This window comes from Spermophilus citellus (assembly GCF_964194105.1).
Source record: "Spermophilus citellus genome assembly, chromosome: 4".
Taxonomy (NCBI): domain Eukaryota; kingdom Metazoa; phylum Chordata; class Mammalia; order Rodentia; family Sciuridae; genus Spermophilus; species Spermophilus citellus.
In genome coordinates this window covers 147,352,527-147,370,198 of record NC_138185.1, presented here as the reverse complement: position 1 = coordinate 147,370,198, position 17,672 = coordinate 147,352,527, and the positions used below count along the sequence as shown (strand labels likewise).

The 17,672-nt window shown below is 45.0% G+C and overlaps 1 protein-coding gene and 1 long non-coding RNA gene across 4 annotated transcripts in view; one reads left to right on the top strand and one right to left on the bottom strand.

Moving 5' to 3' along the window:
- Positions 1-4,527: 4,527 nt before the first annotated feature.
- The window catches only part of TEP1 (telomerase associated protein 1), a 39,161-nt gene continuing 26,016 nt past the window's right edge, over positions 4,528-17,672 (bottom strand). For 2 of the 3 annotated variants that reach the window (XM_081293120.1, XM_081293121.1), the window contains 28 exons: positions 17,467-17,559; positions 17,069-17,201; positions 16,760-16,910; positions 16,367-16,500; positions 16,092-16,180; positions 15,712-15,826; positions 15,015-15,255; positions 14,709-14,832; positions 13,848-13,972; positions 13,639-13,738; positions 13,307-13,462; positions 12,952-13,164; positions 12,551-12,704; positions 12,238-12,450; positions 11,404-11,564; positions 11,058-11,171; positions 10,048-10,155; positions 9,541-9,673; positions 9,373-9,449; positions 9,118-9,250; positions 8,843-8,979; positions 8,557-8,681; positions 7,254-7,400; positions 7,010-7,106; positions 5,759-5,864; positions 5,436-5,653; positions 5,218-5,322; positions 4,528-4,957 (listed from right to left, as the gene is read on the bottom strand). In XM_081293120.1, the coding sequence (XP_081149246.1) occupies positions 4,835-4,957; positions 5,218-5,322; positions 5,436-5,653; positions 5,759-5,864; positions 7,010-7,106; positions 7,254-7,400; positions 8,557-8,681; positions 8,843-8,979; positions 9,118-9,250; positions 9,373-9,449; positions 9,541-9,673; positions 10,048-10,155; positions 11,058-11,171; positions 11,404-11,564; positions 12,238-12,450; positions 12,551-12,704; positions 12,952-13,164; positions 13,307-13,462; positions 13,639-13,738; positions 13,848-13,972; positions 14,709-14,832; positions 15,015-15,255; positions 15,712-15,826; positions 16,092-16,180; positions 16,367-16,500; positions 16,760-16,910; positions 17,069-17,201; positions 17,467-17,559 (3,825 nt within the window). In that variant the 3' untranslated portion in view covers positions 4,528-4,834. Of the gene's footprint in view, positions 4,958-5,217; positions 5,323-5,435; positions 5,654-5,758; positions 5,865-7,009; positions 7,107-7,253; positions 7,401-8,556; positions 8,682-8,842; positions 8,980-9,117; positions 9,251-9,372; positions 9,450-9,540; positions 9,674-10,047; positions 10,156-11,057; positions 11,172-11,403; positions 11,565-12,237; positions 12,451-12,550; positions 12,705-12,951; positions 13,165-13,306; positions 13,463-13,638; positions 13,739-13,847; positions 13,973-14,708; positions 14,833-15,014; positions 15,256-15,711; positions 15,827-16,091; positions 16,181-16,366; positions 16,501-16,759; positions 16,911-17,068; positions 17,202-17,466; positions 17,560-17,672 lie in introns of those variants that run through there. The other variant, XR_014021822.1, reaches the window with a different exon arrangement.
- LOC308648411 lies at positions 5,225-10,185 on the top strand. The gene is made up of 3 exons (XR_014021823.1): positions 5,225-5,347; positions 9,364-9,468; positions 10,053-10,185. It is a non-coding gene; the product is annotated as an uncharacterized lncRNA (long non-coding RNA).

Genomic DNA, 17,672 nt, shown 5'->3' with positions numbered 1-17,672 from the left:
GTTCTGTCTCACCACAAGCTCACAGTGATGGGGCCAAGTGATTATGCACTGAGCAAAAACAAATCTTTCTTCCTCTAGGTTGATCTTCCCTGGTTATTTTGTGATAGCAATGAAAAGGTGACTAACACGGGGTATATCTGTATTTGGTTCCTGGTTCTCTTTACAGGTACATGGCTGAATTAAATTTCCCTTCCCCCTTGACATTAGTATAGCCATGAGACTTCTCTGTTAATATTTATGAAATCTGAGTGGGAGTGTTGTGTTTTATTTCCAGGTGGAAGATCTAAGTGCCAGCAGTTACTTGCTGCATGAAGCAAAGTCCCTAGTGTGGATTAGAGCCCCCTCACTGGACATATACCAAGAATAAGAAATCAATCTTTACTATTTCAAGCTGTTGAGATTTGGGGGTTGTTACCACAGTATAACCTCAATACTTAACTGATATAGAGACACCCATCATCCAGATGGAAATATTAGATATTTGAAAGAATGTCAGTTTCACATGTACATTTTCTAAAAACTGAAAAATTGAATCCAGGTTTCATCTGATTGATTAAATACAAACTAGTAGCCATTTTTGTGAAAGAATAATGAGGTGATACTTGTACCACTGGAAAATAAAAGAATAGTCAAGTTAGCACTTATTAAATACTTAACTTAGACCAAGTCAGTTTTTCACTACTCAATTCCTTTAAAACTATTAAGAGCCCCATGAAGTAGATACCATTATTATGACCATTTTTTAGGTGGGGAAAGGGAGGCATGGAGATTGGAACTCAGACAGTTTTGTTCCAGGTCCATGCATTTAGCCACTGTTACTCAATCTCTCTAAGGAAGTATTTTTTAAGCCTTCTGTGATGAAGGACCAGTTGTTTGTTTTTTTGTTTTAATCTGACTTATCATGAAATAATACTTCAGTAAAATATAATTACTAGTAAAATGAAATAAAAAACAAAATGCAAGGCTATGTTTATTTATCAAACTATTAATAACTTATGGGCTAGCACTAGTCTGTGAACCAAACTTTGAGGGTCTTTGCTCAAGATTTCCAAAACAGATATATATACCCAGTGCAGTGATGCACGCCTGTAATCCCAGCAGCTCAAGAGGCTGAGGCAGGAAGATTGCAAGCCTCAGAAACTTAGTGATGTCCTAAGCATCTTAGCAAGATGCTGTCTCAAAATAAAATATAACAAATGGGAGGGGGCTGGGGCTATGGCTCAGAGGTAGAGCGCTCGCCTACAATGCATGAGGCACTGGGTTCGATCCTTAGCACCCCATAAAAATAAAATAAAGAGGTCTGGGGATGTGGCTCAGCGGTAGCGCGCTCGCCTGGCATGCGTGCGGCCCGGGTTCGATCCTCAGCACCACATACCAACAAAGATGTTGTGTCCTCCGATAACTAAAAAATAAAATATTTTAAAAAATAAAATAAAATAAAGATATTGCATCCACCTATAGCTAAAAAATAAATATTTTAAAAAATATATGTAATAAATGGCTGGGGATGTTGCTCAGTGGTTATGCACCCTTGGGTTCAATCCCTGGTGCCAAAAATAAATAAAAATAAAAATAGTTGGGGCTGGGGATGTGGCTCAAGTGGTAGTGCGCTCACCTGGCATGCGCAGGGCGCTGGGTTCAATCTTAACACCACATAAAAATAAAATAAAGATATTGTGTCCACCTAAAACTAAAAAAAATATTTAAAAAAACAGTTGTATAAAAATTTAGTATATGAGAAAGATGCTTTTGTGGATGGGTAGGAGAGGATATGTCCTATGATCCCACAGTCTAGAGACTACAACTCTAGAACTTACCCAGGCACTGGGAGACACTCAAATTTTTCACTTAATAAGAAGAACCTAAAGGATAATTACGTTAAACATAACTGGATCTTCTCTTCAACTCCTCAGGTACATCCAGTGGTCCCTGTAATGCATAGGGGACATGTTCCAAGACTGCTAGTGGAAACATGATAACACAGATGATGATATTGCGCCCTATATATACTATGCCCTGTTTTCTTTTCTTTCTTTTTGGGAGGATACCAGGGATTGAACTCAGGGGCACTCAACCACTGAGCCACATCCCCAGCCTTATTTTGTATTTTATTTAGAGACAGGGTCTCACTGAGTTGCCTAGTGCCTCATTTTGCTGAGACTGGTTTTAAACTATTGATCCTCCTGCCTTAGCATCTGGAGCTGCTGGGATTACAGGCACACACCACCAAGCTCAGTGTCTATGCCCTGTTTTGTTCAGACACATCTAGGATAGTTTTATTTATAAATGGGGCACCATAAAAGGTTAGCCACAAGACTAATTGGATAATTATAACACTATACTGTAGGAAAAGTGAGGTGTTTGGTCTCTCTCTCTCTTTCAAACTATCTTGTAGTGTACTCAGCCTTCTTGCAGTGCCATGAGATAATACAAATCCTTTGGGATGAAATGAAGGGAGGCAAATGCTGTAGGCATTGTAATGTGGTGTTGGGCCACTATGTGAGGTCTACCTGAACACGAGCCCTGTAATATCATTACAGTTGATCTAAGTAAATAAATGGGAAAAGAGATGATTTGTGTTCTGGGTGGGCTGGGTAGGACGGAGCAAGACATCATCATGCTACTCAGAATGGCATGCAATTTAAAACTAATGAATTGCTTATTTCTGCAATTTCCCATTTAATATTTTCAAGCTATGGTGGAAAATAGGTAACTGAAATCACAAAAAGTGAAACCATGGATAGGGTGAACAACTGCATTCATTCTTACTAAAGTCTGTTCTTGTCTTCTCACAGCAAACATAATATGATCCCACAAATATACTATGACCTGGGTGTATATCTCCAAGATAAGAAGTGAGGGGAAGACACTTAAGATTCAACAAGGCTGAATCTATTGAACATATAAGCCTACGTTATTACCCATCTGATACTGCTAGCCTTAACAAGGGTGTTTTTGTAAAATTTTCAGGGAAATGGAAGACAGACAACTAGAGCTTCCTTCTGCCTATAACCCATAATTTTAGGAGAGAAAAAAACAAAATTAAAATTAGTTTCCCCCACTTTTTTTCCTAGGCAGTGTTGGGGGTTGTACCCAGGGCCTGGTGTATGCTAGGCAACCACTCAGCTACACTCCCAGCCCTTTAGTAACTTTTAGAATAATGCATAGTTCTCTGAAGGATTTCTGGGTAGGATTATAAATCATAAATTTCAAATTAACCTCAAGTAGATCTTCCAGTCACAAGGTAAATATGGAAGTTGTGATCCAAAAGGTATATTTAGAGCCTTTGCATGAGGCAAATATGAAAAGATAGAAGCATGACCTATAAAAACATCAGCTGATATTCTTATCCTCTGGCTGAGAGGTTTTAGGACATTGGGTAGAAAAGGTAAAGTCCCTCAGGTGACTTCTCCATGTAAAATCTGGAATCTGGGCAAAGTGACAGCAAATTGCAGTACACCTAAACTCCCCAAATTCTTAAAATCCATTTGTATCCCACAGTTCAGTGGTATATCTATGAGAGAATCCTATTGACCAGAACAAAATCCCTGTCATATAGTCCTGGCTTGTCTTATACATAAGTCCTTGAATTCTTGAAGAGTTTCCTTCTTCCTTAAGCCTTAGAAGGAGCCTAAAGGAATTACCTCATCCATAAGATAGAATTTTGGGAAAACAAAAAGGTTCTAGAGGGCTGGGGTTGTAGCTCAGTGGTAGAATGCTTGCCTCCCAGCGCTAGGTTCAATCCTCAGCACCACATAAAAATAAATAAATAAAATAAAGGTATTGTGTCCATCCACAACTGAAAAAAAATATGTATTGAAGTAAGTATTTAAAAAGTTCTTGTTTTCCTATAGTAAGACCATGTAAGTCCACAGTAAGTCCATGAATAAGAATGTTTCACCTTCCAACATGTTTGAGGCTTTGTAAACCTCAATTTGAAAGAGACACAATTTTGTGATTTTTTTTTCCCAAGAATGTCAATTACTCTGGTGACTAATGTTTTCAAGTCATGTGGCAAGCCAAAGGAGACTGGGTCTGGTTTTAGTGCCTTGGCTTCTCACCTTTCATCTGGGCAGTTGGTTCTGAGAAGAGGGCTGTTTCTACGTGAGGAACCTAATGTTGTCCTACTTACATTCCAATTTTGTTTTGTTTTGTTTTTCTTTTGCAGTGCTGGGGATTAAACCCATGGCCTCAGACAAATGAGGTGAGCACTGTACTTCTCAACTACATTCCCAGCCCTATGCTAGTTCTTTCTAAATGCCCTGATGCTGTACTGACTCAGCCTTCCTTCCCTCACTAACTTTATCTTCCATCAAATGAGAGTTCTTTAGCTCTCTATTCAAACCAAGTGTTGGTAAACATTACTCTTGTTCCTCCTCCAGGAATCTAAAGCAGTTTCAAAGAGTACAGATGTGGCTCACTTTCTTGCAGTTCTAGTAATACTTAATGTGAAATCAAAATAGAAACATATCAGAATATCCATATTCTTGATCTAAATGCACATGAGAACACAAGCAGGGCTGTACGTAAGAGTTTCTGACACTTTATTTTTATAATCTTACTAAAAAAATAGCCCCTGGGAGCCAGAGACTGGGGAGGCTGAGGCAGGAGAATTACAAGTTCAAAGACAGCCTTAAGAACTTAGGGAGCACCTGTCTCAAAAATTTAAAAAGGGCTGAGAATGTGGCTTAGTGGTTAAGTGTGCCTGAGTGCAATCCCCAATACCAAAAAGAAAAAGAAAAAAAAAAAAGAAAGAAAGAAAATAGCCACTGGTATCTTCAGGCTTTGCATCTGTAGCACAAGTGGTATCATCCTTCCCATGAGTAGTGCACTTTCATTCCCAGCACAGAAAGTACACGTTGCCTTGTGTGTCTCCCACAGCAAGGTGCAAGGTAGAGTTGGGTCCCAGCCAAGGTTCCAAGCAGCTCACTGCTCCTTCACATCGGAACAGGCCCAGCTAAAAAAGGAATGAAAACAAGAGTAGGTGAGGGCTGTAAGACTAGGATTTCCTTCCTAACTTATTTTTCACTCATGTCAGTGTCTTTTATTTAGAAACGGGTAAGTCAGCACAAGAGGGATTTAAGAAACAGATTTCTAAAAATCTTTTGCCCTTACCCTAAATTTGTTCTCTTGCAATATTCCATTAGCCCCTATTGGACATGCATAGACACACACACACACACACACACACACACACACACACACACACACACTTACCAGTTGCATACTGGGTCTCTCCCACAGCTTAACATCTCTATCCTTTGAAGCTGTCACCAGCAACTCAGGCAGCACATGGAGGGCTGTGACAGAGCCTGAGTGAATCTGAAAGGAATGGGACAGTGGCAAGGTGAGTCCTCAGTTAAGGAAGCATAGAAGCCTGCTATGTAGACCTAGAGCCTCCTCTACTACGTTTGTGACCCCTCCCTCAAACTCACCTTTCTACGCTGCCGTGTCTTTAGATGTGTGGTTGTCTGCCAGGATTCCATGTTGGTATCTAATTCACAGCACATAGATGAGTCTGTTTCTGGAGTCTGGGTTTTAGGCATTTTTACTTTTTTCTGCCAGAGATGACCTGTGGTCCATTCTCCTTCAGGGGTGCATGCAGCCAGGTTCCACAGCATCCCATCAGAGCTGGCACACAAAAATGAGGACTCTGCCATTTTAAAGGGATAGTTAAAGCCAGATCTCAGGCCCTAAAGGGACTGAGAGGTCCCCTAAACCATCTTAGGGATCCTTGGGTCCTCCTATTCCCACTCACCAGATTCAGGTTTGGCCTGAGTTATTGTTATCTGGGTCCTACTAGGATTATCTAAATTCAAGTCAAAATCTGGGCTTTCTTCAAACTCTCCTGATTCCTTTTGTTTCTGTGAAAAGACAGGTAACTTTGTTTAGCTATCCATATCTGTTGGATGAAGCAAGACTTTTCTGCTCTAGGATAGTCAGGATGCTTTTTTAAAAGTATAATATAGGGCTGGGAATATTGCTCAGTTGATAAAGCACTTGACTAGCCTGTACAGGACCTGGGTTGAATCCCTAGAACCAATGAAAAAAGATAAATATTATAATGTAGATACAGAGAAGTACACAAATCTTAAATGTATATTGCAAGGAATTTTTATACATGCATCCATGCCACTACCCCCAAAGTTACCCTCTTGCCCCTTCCTAGTCAAGTCCAGGCTATCCCCAGAGCCAACAACATTCTGACTTCTGTCACCACAAGTAATTTGCTTGTTCTGGAACTTCAACTAAGTGCAATTGTATAGTACAGACTCCTCTGAGTCCAGCTTCCTTTGCCTAGAAAAATGCTTATGATATAAGTCTGTATTGTTTCATTCATCAACATTCAATATAACATTCTTTTTTATTGCCATGTAGCATTCCATTGTATAAATATTTGACAAATTATTTATCTTTTTCCTATATATAAACTTTTAGGTTGTTTTGGTTATGAAAAATAAAGCTGCTATCATCATTCTTATACTTATCTTTTGAGAGAAGGTACACTCATTTCTTTTAGGGATATGCTTAGAAGTGGAATCACTGGGTCATGGATAGGCTTTAATACGTAGCAGGTCAGGATTTAATAAACTTTCTGGAGACAAGGGGCTCATCCTTGAAGTAAACATCTAAGAAGTATCAGATGCCTACAAGGTAACTATCTACTAAGCATGATGAGAGAGACAAGATGCAGTCCTTGCCTGCAAGATGCTAACATTCACAGCAGCAAGACAAGAGATGTGGGGAAAAAAATGCATTGAGAAAGCTCCTAGGTTTATAATTTCCCACAATGTTGAAGAAAGTAGAACTCTTTTTTGTACCAATGAAATCTCACATGGAAACCCAATATCTAAAGCTCTAAAATAGTGTTGCTCCAGCTGAAGGAGGATAAGGAGATTTGAAGCCAAATGCATTTCCCTTCCCCATATCCTGCATGATGGGCCTCGTGGTTTAAAAACACTGGTCCTAGACAAATGTCAGTTTTAACACATACCCAGATAGGACTTACCCAGAAAGAAAGAAATCCATGGTCCCCTGGCTGCAGGAAAAACACACCATACTCCTTGTGGGTGGACAATATCACAGGATGTCGTGCATACTTTTTCCTGGTTTATAAGAAAGTGAGAGGCTGAGCCAGGACCACTTTTCTTAAAGACCTCAGCGTTTGTTCTAAGTTTTAGTCTACTTCAGGGTAACCACTATCCCACTTTTTCTTTCTCCAGCTTAGGAGAGAAGAGCATTTCAGATCTTACCCTATTACAGAGGGAGCATCCCCTGGCTTCATGTGTAGTAATTCCAAATCTGCTTTGGCCAAGATGAGAGAACATCCATCAGGGGCCAGGCCCAGCCCTATCAGCACCCCCACATCTTGCAGAACTTGTTTCAGGTGAAGACTATAGCTAGAAAAATGTACATGGACAGACAAAGATTCTACTTTAGTTAACCTCCCTTAGTTCCCCATGAATTCTTCATGAGTGAAGCACAAATCAAAAGGCACTAATGCCCCCTCCAAATCCTGTTCCTCATTTTTTTGTTTGTTTTTGCAGGACTAGGGATCAAACCCAGGACTTTGAGCATGCCAGACAAATTCTCTACAACTGACTGATGTTCTCAGCCCCTATTTTTCTGATATTCACCATCACTGTTCCTTTGCTTGCTCAAACTAGGAATTGCTAACATTTTTATTTTTCCCTCATATTCCTACCTGCAACTGATCAATAAGTCCTGTGGATTCTATCCATGACACATACTTAAATCTGTATCTTTTCTTCTCATCTCTACTGCCCATATCAGGGCTCACACTGTGTCTTCTCTTAGTATTTCTCCATCACAGTCCATCCTGTATATTATCACTAGAGTTCTCTCTCTAAAGTTCAGATCATGGGGAATAGGGATGTAGTTCAGTGGAACAGTGTGTGCTTAGTGTGTGTGTGCAACCTTGGGCTTGATCCTCAGCACCAAGAATATAAATAAGTAAATAAATGATAAATAAAATTCATATCATTATTCTATTCAAAATAATCAGCACTGTACTCTCTACAACCTAGCCCCAGTTTACCTTTTCAATCTAATCCTCCACCTGCCCAGCTGCCTCTCCCTGCAAGAACCCAAGATCTTGGCTACACTCAGAACATTATGTACCCTCATGCCCTCAGAACTTCATTAATGCTATTTCCTTTTCCGGAAACACTAAAAGAAGGGAACTTCTTTTACTAGTCCAGAAAAGTCCTTTCCATTCTTTATGCCCAACCTCAAATGTTAACTCTTTCCTACAATTTCTCAAATTCTGCAGTCCCAGGAACAACTATAGGCTTCCTTAGTTAATAAAATTAATTTGTATCTGTTTCACACTGCCTGGCCCAGAGCTTGTCATCAAGTGGGCATTTGAGAATTATTCATTTAAATTGTCATGACCGGAAGCAGAAAACAATTGCCTGCACAACAACTAACAACCTATTGACCTTGTTCAGAAGCAGGAGTGGAGTTATTTGAATAAAATCCCTAGTACAGGGAAACAACCATTCCTACTACATTCACCCAGCTGCTTTGTTTCACCTGAAATTTCTGAATGTTGAATCCTTCTGTAGTTCCACTTGCCACTCACTGATCTTTTCATCAGCACTGAGGACAAAGAAGGTGTGTGCTGAGTACCAGATCAGAGCACTGACACGGCCTGGAGCCTGGTGTATAAGACAAGTTTCATTCATTATTTCTGAGGACACAGGATTAACTTTCTTTCCCCTCCCAGACATATAAGCAACTTCTAGCCCTAGCAAATACCAGGAAATACACAACCAGGGAAGAATTCACGTGGACAGAGAAATGAATTGCCTCAACTCACCTGTGCTGTGGCCACAGACTTAGCTTCCTGCCACAGAGTTAATTCCCCAACTTGATTGCCAGACACTGCCACAGAACCATCTGGTGCCCAAGCCACAGCAGTGATGGCTGCAGAACTCTTAGATCTGTATGTTTCATCTGCAAAAGGCAGGAAGTGATTTGTTAGGAGCTAAGCTACTGCTGGGCTACAAGAAATGACAGCAGTTACCCTTGACCTTCTCTGTGTTGGTAACACAACCCTCTCTCATGCCTTGCCTCTGTCCATACTTCACTTACCTGTTTCTTTAGGTACCTGCCAGAGCCGCACAGAACCATCCTCTGAGGAGGTGAGCAGGAGGCCTGAGGTCTCTGAAACAGCAGCTGCACTGACTGGGCCACTGTGCCCCAGGAGGGTGTGTTTTTGGCACACCTAGGAGGAAGGGTTGCAGATGGGCCATTGAGGGGTCTGACCCTACAGATGATTATCCCACGTACCTTCTACACCTTCCTCCACCTCATTTTTTTTTTTTTTTTTTTTTGCAGGGAACTCACCAAGAGAGGATGCCACAAACGTGTGGCCCCATCCAGTCCAACAGTCACCACTAGAAGCTCTGATCCAGGCTGTCCAGCTGATAAGAGACAGACCAGGTCAGAAGAAGGAGAGAAGCAAAGGAGCAGAAAAGAGGCAGGGAGGAAGGGAGATGGGTGACATGTCACTACCTGGGCAGGGTTCCAGAGCAGCTGCACAGTGGCTGATGGGTCCTGAGTGAGCAGGGATGCTGGTCAGCTCCACGCCCTGATGGTCCCACACCTTCAAGGCCCCATCCCGGCCCACGGATACCACATGTTCCTCCTGCCCCCAAGAGCACAGAATCAGAACCGAGTCACACTGAGAAGGTCATGGGAAGTAGGACTCCCTCTAAGAGCATCAGGGACTGGGAAGATGTCAAAGAATGAGGAGTACTCAGAACAGTGGAGTTGGGTGGCTCAGGCCTACAATCCTGCCACAAAGTCATGATACTAGGATGCCATATTTTCACGTTTCCATCTCTCTATATATTTTTCTCGCCCTCTCTCTTTCCTCATATCAACCCTCAGCCTCAACCCTATAATCCAGTCCCAAGTATCTCATTCTTTTCACTCCTAGATTAGGTACTCAATGCGTCCAGCCTCCCAAAGCCCCCTATCATTTCCAGAAACACCCAGAAAACTCTATTACATTCTCACCACAGCCACTACAGCGCTCACGGCACTCTGATGGCCCGGGAACTGGCCAAGCTGCTGTCCCGAATCTGGGTCCCAGAGCCCCACAGAGCCATCCATGGAGCAGGAGAGCTGCAGAAGCAGAAGTCAGAGGAGTGGGACTATTGGCATCTCTTCAGCATCTCTGTATGTTCACAATGTGGACTGGAGGGTAATAAGCCTTGTAATCAAGAGCATAGGCTATCCCAGGCTCAATCCCAGCTCGACTATTCATTGCTTTGTGATCTGGGGCAAGTTTATCTCTCTGAGCCTTGGGCTGCTCAGCTATTCAAGGAACATAATGATAGTGTATCTCTTTTGAGACAGTGATTTGGGGGCTGGGTGCCTCTATATAAAGGACTTAACACTCTGCCTGGTACACAGAGCATAAAAATTATTATTCTTATGATTAATATTACGTCAATCAACAAATCAAGATAAAGGTGAAAAATCCACAATGCTAAGGAGAGCTCTGTCTGTCTAGAAGGCAGGGATAGGATAAACTATTCAACTGATATTCCCTCCTTTCTCATCTCTTCTCTACAGTGGGAAACTAGGCTTTACCAACACTGAGTGCAAAATTTGAGACTCAAGTTGTGCCTTAGAACCAAAGAAGTCATAGCAGTACCTTCAAGCTGCAGAGCCAGGGCATCCCAAGCTCTAAAGAGACAGTATTGTCTTATTGTTAAGAACATGGGCTTTTCTATCAGAATGTTTATTGGCTTAGCTTTATAATTGACATGACTTTGGAAAATGTTCTTTATTCTATCTGAATCTGTAAAACAAAGATAAACAAGTAGGTACTTTACAGGGTACTATAAAGATTAAGTGTAACAATTTTATTCAAAGAGCTTCGAATGAGCCTGGCACTCAGTAAATGACACTAAGTACTTTGTAAATGTTAGATATGATTATTATTAACAAGTGCTAGAAAAGGAGTGTTGTCTTCCCCCAGGAATACTGCTGGACTCTGCTGCCCCTATTCTGGCACTCACCAGAAGGTTGTCTTTGGTCCAGGAGCATCCAGTGACCCAGTCACGATGACAGGCAGGGAAAGAGCGAATCAGAAGAGGGGTTTGGGGCATCCTCACGTCCCAGCAGAGAAGATTCTGGATAGGTTCCAGGACAGCAGACAATCAGGATCATAGGAGGGAGATAGGAACACAAGGGCCATTTCAGGTAAAAAGTTTTCAGGAGAGAGAGCACAAGAGATGATAGAAAGATTTGCAGGAGATTTGGCAGAGCAAAAAGCAGGAGGAAGTGCTGGGAAATGGGCTGTTTAAGAAATCCAGGAACCCGAAGGGCTGCAGGGCCCTGGGGATATGTCCCTGTTCAGCTTACCCGATCCCTGCCCCCAGTGGCCAGTCTGCCTCCATCAGAGCTGAAGCTGCAGCAGTTTACAGGGCCCTGGTGTCCCAGGAGCTCAGTGTCACAGGGAAAGTCTTTTGCCTTAAGCGGCTGCATCAGCAACTGCCTCGGCCACAGCCGCACCATGAAATCCTCTGCATTGGAAAGAGAATAGAAGGATTTCTGAAGGAAGGAGCAAGATAGTCCTGGGAGGCTAGAGACAAAGGCAACCACGTGGGCTAAGGGTGATGTCTAAAGCTACAGCTTCAAGGGCGGGAGGCAGTGAGTCACTTGATGTGGAGAGGCCCTGGGCAAGGGTCACACAGAAATGCTCGGCAACTCCCAGCTCCAGCTCTGCAGCTTAGGCAAGGAGCGTGGCTCCACACCTCTCTCTAACTACACAGGGCAGCTGCTCCAGGGCCCTCCCCTTCTCAAGGGTGCAGTGTCACTTTCAGCTTACTATCCATGAACATCAAGCCTTTAGCCATAGAGAACCAAGCCCATTCTGCATTTTCACCTCACATTTCTCTCTCCTCCTGAAGGAAACCCACCTGTTCACACTGTTATGTGTTTCTCTCACTGGGCAGAAACTCAAAGCATTACTGGGAGTTTAGAGTTCCCAAAATGAGGGTAGGGGAACAAGAAGAAACAGTCTACAATGATTATAGAAAGACAAATGCATTCAAAGTACCATGAAAGTTGTAAGCAAACAGACATTGCCCATGTGTATGTGTTCTCATACATACATGTATATAATTATAACTTGAAGGCAGGTATTAGCATATTTAAAGGAATGATTTGGTAATCCTGCCCACTGCTCAGTAGTACCTGAGGCAGTAGCCAAGAGTTCCTGGGAGGTGGCCAGTCCCAGCACAGGCTTCTGGGATCTGGACAGGAGCCAGAGGGACTGGAGGGAGTGTTCCTTGAGCACCCAGCCCTGCAGGGATCCGTCTTCTGCACCACTCACCAACACCCTGGAGCTTAGCCAGGCCAGTGCAGATACTGCTACATCTAGCACCTGACACTGAGCTCCCTGGGAACCTATGGAATGAGAGAAGAGAGTAAGACATTTGAAAAGGGGTGGAGCAAGACGTATGCTCTTTCCAAAGGTACAAAAACCCATCCACTTTCCCTTTGGTACCTGGAGAAATTTTGTAGATCCTAATGCCATCTGCTCTGTACCCAACAGCCACCCGGTCACCATCTGGGCTGAGAGCCACAGAAAGGGCAGGAGAGACAGGAAGAGAGCCCAGGCATCCCCAGGGCTGTCCCAGAGACCCTGACCACACTTGAACCTGGGAACAGGGAAAAATGACTTAAGGATACTCCATCTCTACCACCCGGTACTTCCCACTAAAGGTACAGCCACCCCAGTAAAGTCCTTCCATGAGAACTGCCCATGCATATACCACACCACTCTCCCTGTAGCTGCCACCATCTGTGACTCCAATCGCCTTGACAAAGCCCTCTGCCCTCACTCAAGTATTCCCTGTCTTTACTACTCCCTCCTAGAAACCCACCATGTGCCCTCTGTAACCTGACCTTGCCATCCTCTCCAGCTGTCAGCAACTGACACCTGGCATTCAGGAAAAGCACAGCAGCAACAAAGCCACAGTGGGCAGAGAAGGCAGCCAGTCGTGCCCCATCTTGCCAGGCCCACAGCTCCACTGTCCTGTCCAGCCGGCCGACAGCCACAACCCTTCCAGGAACATTGAAGGCCAATGTCCGGACAGAAGCTCCTGGGGCGCCCAGTTCCTACACCAGGAGGCCAAAATGAAAATGTCAGGGCCTACTCTTAGCATAAGCCCTAAGTGATACAGAATGCAAATGTCCATCATTCCTTCCTCCCACTCCTGTCCTCAAGTGCTTCCTCCCCAGGGATTACACAGGACCTTACCTTGATGACTTGGAGGCCATCCACCCGGAAGAAGCTGAGGCTGCCACCCCAGCTGCCTGTAGCTACTACCTGCCCTTCAGGGTGGAAGGCAATGCAGTTCAGGGACTTGAGACAGGTGTGTTGAAAGGCCAGTTGCCCACGAACTGTGTCCCACAGCTAAAGAGAGAGAGAAGAAGCTTCAGGGTATGAATACAGATGCCAGAGTTTCTTAGTCCCAAAGCTCCAGAGGCTGCCTTGTCTAGTCCCCTACCTCAGCAGGTAGGACCTCCCTGCCATGTGGAGAGAACAAACTCACAAGGCTCACTCACAATTTAGGACCACTTTGTCATTACCTTTAGGCATCCTCCAAGGCACACAGTAGCCAGCAGCCTGCGGTCTGGGCTCAGGCAGCAGCCGGTGATTTGGTACTGGTGAGCCTTGGTCTGAAGCACCCTGTCGCAGGAAGACAGTCAGGTCTCTGGGGCTGCCTAGCCATAGGCTTCCTCCTCATTCCTTTTTCCCAAGGAAAGTCACTAGGAGACATGGGGAAAGAAACCCTTACCGACAACCATGCTGCAGGTCCCAGAGCTCCAGTAGCCCATCGAAGGCAGTAAGAAAAAGGGCACTCTCTGAGAGGAATGCACAAGAGGAGATTCCATCACAGCCACTCACCACAGACTTCTCCTCCTATGAGAGCAAGCAGGGAGGCATGGCTCGGCCACTCCCTCCACCCTCCATGTCCAACCACTCCAGGCCCCAACCAAAAATGAGACTAAGGCAAGAAGGGCTTAAGCCCTGAGCTCTCTGCATTCCCAGCTTTAACACAGCTTCTAGTGGGGCTCATGATCCAAGTATGGAGAAATCTTCACTCCAAACCCTATTCCTGTTCCCCAAGTCATGGGTTTTCATGGGTCTGAGGGAGTGAAGTTATATATATATGAGTTACAACAAGTGGTAGGAAGAGAAGAGGGAAGCTGTGGCTATGGGACTCCCCTCCCCAGCCTAATCTGCCATTACCTTCTGCTGAAATTGTTCCCAGAAATTTATAAGAAACATTTCCTGTGTCTTTTCTGAGGCACCTCACTCAACCCAGAAGGCCTGCCCTTCTCTATTCTGTGTCCCTCTTTCTATACAACTCACACAGCTCTTAATTATGGCAACAGCTGTTCTGGTTCCTTTCTGACCTTGTCTGTGTTACCTCCCAGTATGGCTGATCACTTAGTGGACAGAGACAATGTACCAAGACCAAGCTCCCTGCAATACTTAGTATTGACTTTCTGACCAAGTCCTTTGACCCAATGTGAGGGGAGTCAAGTTGCTAATCAAACAGGATGATAATGGGTGTGTCTGGCTTCTCCAGGGCTTCAGGGAAATCTATGAAGGTTTTATGAAGGTAACTTCTGGCGTGCCTTGAGTGTCACACCTGCCAAGTTCTCAGGTCCAATAGGTAAACTGTCCCATTGGCAGTTCCCACAGCCGCTCTTTGCTCACTGGGGGAGAAGGCCACAGCAGTAGGAGATGAGGAAACTGCCAAAGACAAGCTGGAGCTGGAGGAAAAATAGGAATAAAGAAAGAAACTGAATAGAAGAAAGCAAATGGGAATATATTTCATTTCTGTGCCTGAAATTCCCCTCCATGGTGATTCTGGTCTGTCCTTTTTTCTCCAGTTTCAAAAAGGGCTATAGCTGTTCTCTGTGGGCTTAGCAGGACTTGGCATCAAGGGTCTTACTTTTGCTGATCCCCCATGGTCTGGGGTTTATTAAGCCAATGAAGTGTACGCTGGAGGTGCCAGCGCTGGGACAGCAAAGGAGCCTGGCAGCAAAGAGGTGAGTCCAGAGGCTGGTTGGCTGCCTGCTGGTACAGGAGTAGTGGGTATTGGCTGAGGATTGGAGCCTGCTGCTGCAGGAAGGTGCGGAATACGGCAACATTAGCCTCAGGGACCATTTGTTCCTCTTCAGAGACTGAAGAAGCTATAAAAAAAAAAAGTGAAGTGAGATAGAGTGTCACTGGGGAGCCAGGCTAGACCCCACTAACCTCAGTACCAAATAAAAACATACGGTGTGCCTCAAACAGTAAGTCTCAAAGTGTGACCTTCCAGGCTCAGATCAGAAACACCTGTTCAAAGGATAAAGCTTTGGGCCCCACTCCAGAGCTAGAAAAGCAGTATCTGGACATCTCAGGAGCTGCAGTTCAAGCAGGTTTCCTGGATAATTTTTTGTGCACTAAATAAAAGTCTGAGAACCCCTAATCTAAGAGATTTAAGCAAAAGATCTCCTGAGGCTCATTCACTCACCCTCTTGGTATTTTCAACTTGGAATGGAAATTTGGCTCTTTTTCCCATTATACCTCCCTCTGCACAGGTCCCTCATGATCACACTCAGGAGTCCCATGCCTTAGAGAAAAAAAGTCGCAGTGACACATCTCACCATAGAGAGCATGAGCCTCCAAGAGCCGAGGGATCAGACCCAATTCCAGGTGTGCGGCCACCACATGGAGACTAGTGAGGAACTCTGCAAGGAGGCCACGGTTCCCACTATGGAGCTGGGGAGGTCAGATTGAATTCATTAGGAATGTGAGAGGTCTCTGAGAAGGGACAATCTGCTCTTAGCCCTGCCTGTGCAGCCAAGACCTACACCCAGGTCAAAGGACCTGAAGAAGGAGGGCAGGAAAACTAAAAGGAGAGAGGCAAATGGAATGTGGAGGGCAGTAATGGCAGTGGTGATAGTAGTAGTGGTCAAGGGGAAGGGTCTAAGAATAGCCAAAGACATTATTTGGGAAAAGGTGACTATGGGGTCTGGGGACTAACCAGGTGGTAAGGCAGGTCTCCCAGAGCCTCAGGAGGGCAACTTTGGAAGTTGCTTAAGGCATCAGGACCACAGGTTTTCCAGAGCTGAGCTGTAACAGACATAAAAAAGGGCTCACTCAGCCCTGCAGTATCCCCAAGATCATATCTCCCATGCTACAGCAGAGTCATCTGCCTGCTAGAGTAGCAAGTGAAGTGTCCAGCAGATAGGGAGTGCCAGCCAGTAGGTGGGCCTGGCCTCCAGGTCCAGTACCCAAGCTGATGCGGGTTACAATCACCTGCAATGAGGATGTGTGCTGTATTCTCCAGCCCTGGCCTCTTCCCATAGCGATGTTTAGCTGCTGTCCTCAGGGGCCCATCAGGAAGGCAAAGGCGGGTACCAGGGCGCTCCAGAGGGCCCTCTCCCAGCAAACTGTCCTCAAGAGAAGAGAGGAGAGGAGCAGAGGGGAATAAGGAGGAGATCTGTCATTGAGCAACCTGGCAGAGCAATGGGCTCCTGTTCTCACCCCAAACAGTGGTAACTAGAGCAGCAGCTCCCTAAAGGCTTGGAAAGGAGGCACTGGAGCTATAGGAAAGGAAGTGTAGGATGAAGAAAGGATTACATGGAGCCCTGGCTCAAAGATGGGAAGGCAAAGTGAGGTTAATGGGGACTCAGCTGGGGACACCTGTACCTGCGCAAACTCTGGATGAGGTAAGCGAAGGGGCCCATGGGATAGGGGTCTCCATTGTTAACAGCATCCACTGCTTCTTCCCAGCTCTGAGTCCTGCTGGGAAGAATCTGCCACGCACTCAGCACTGCATGCAGCTGGTCCATAGTCAGACCTGAAAACCCAAGTTCTCTGAGGCCCAAACCTAACCACACAGTGTACCCACCCCTATAGCACTTGATCCCTCCTTCACTACTGGCAGAGATCCCACCAGAACCAAGTTTATCTGACCCCTAAACCCTCAGCCTTTCCCAGTCTTACCCAACCACTAACCATTACGTGTGACTTCGAGAGTGGCCAAGGCTTGGGGGAGGACATCATGGCCATGCTCTTGCTCCAGAGTGCTCAGAATGAACTGCAGCAGCAGGGGGAGAGTTGCAGGCAGGGTCTGCAATCTCTCAGACACCTGGGAGAGGAAGGAGACTAGACTTTGTCATTGCAGGAGGCAGAAAGGTAACTTTGGTGGCAGAGTAAGAGAGAAGCAACAGAAAGAAGAGTGGGAAGGAATGAAAAAGTAAAAAGGTGGGAAAGAAGTGGTGGTAGGGTAAGGTGAGGATGGGAGTGGGTGATTACAGATGGCAAAGGATGACAGATTGGAGGTGAGATAAGTCCAAGAAGCTGAAAGAAGAATGTGAAGTGGGTCAAGACTTAGAGATTATGGAGCAACCAACCTGTTCATAGACTGTAAAGAGCCTCAGGTGATCAGTGACCAGGCGCAGGTAGAGTGGCAAACCCGACCCCCTCTTCACCAGCAGCAGCCGCATCTGATGAGACCTCAGAAGATTCAGTGTAGGAACCAGGAAGCCGACCACAGCCTGCCTCTGCCCCCAGCACCAAGCTAAATGCAAGACATCTCCTCTTCTGAGAGTCCCATCAG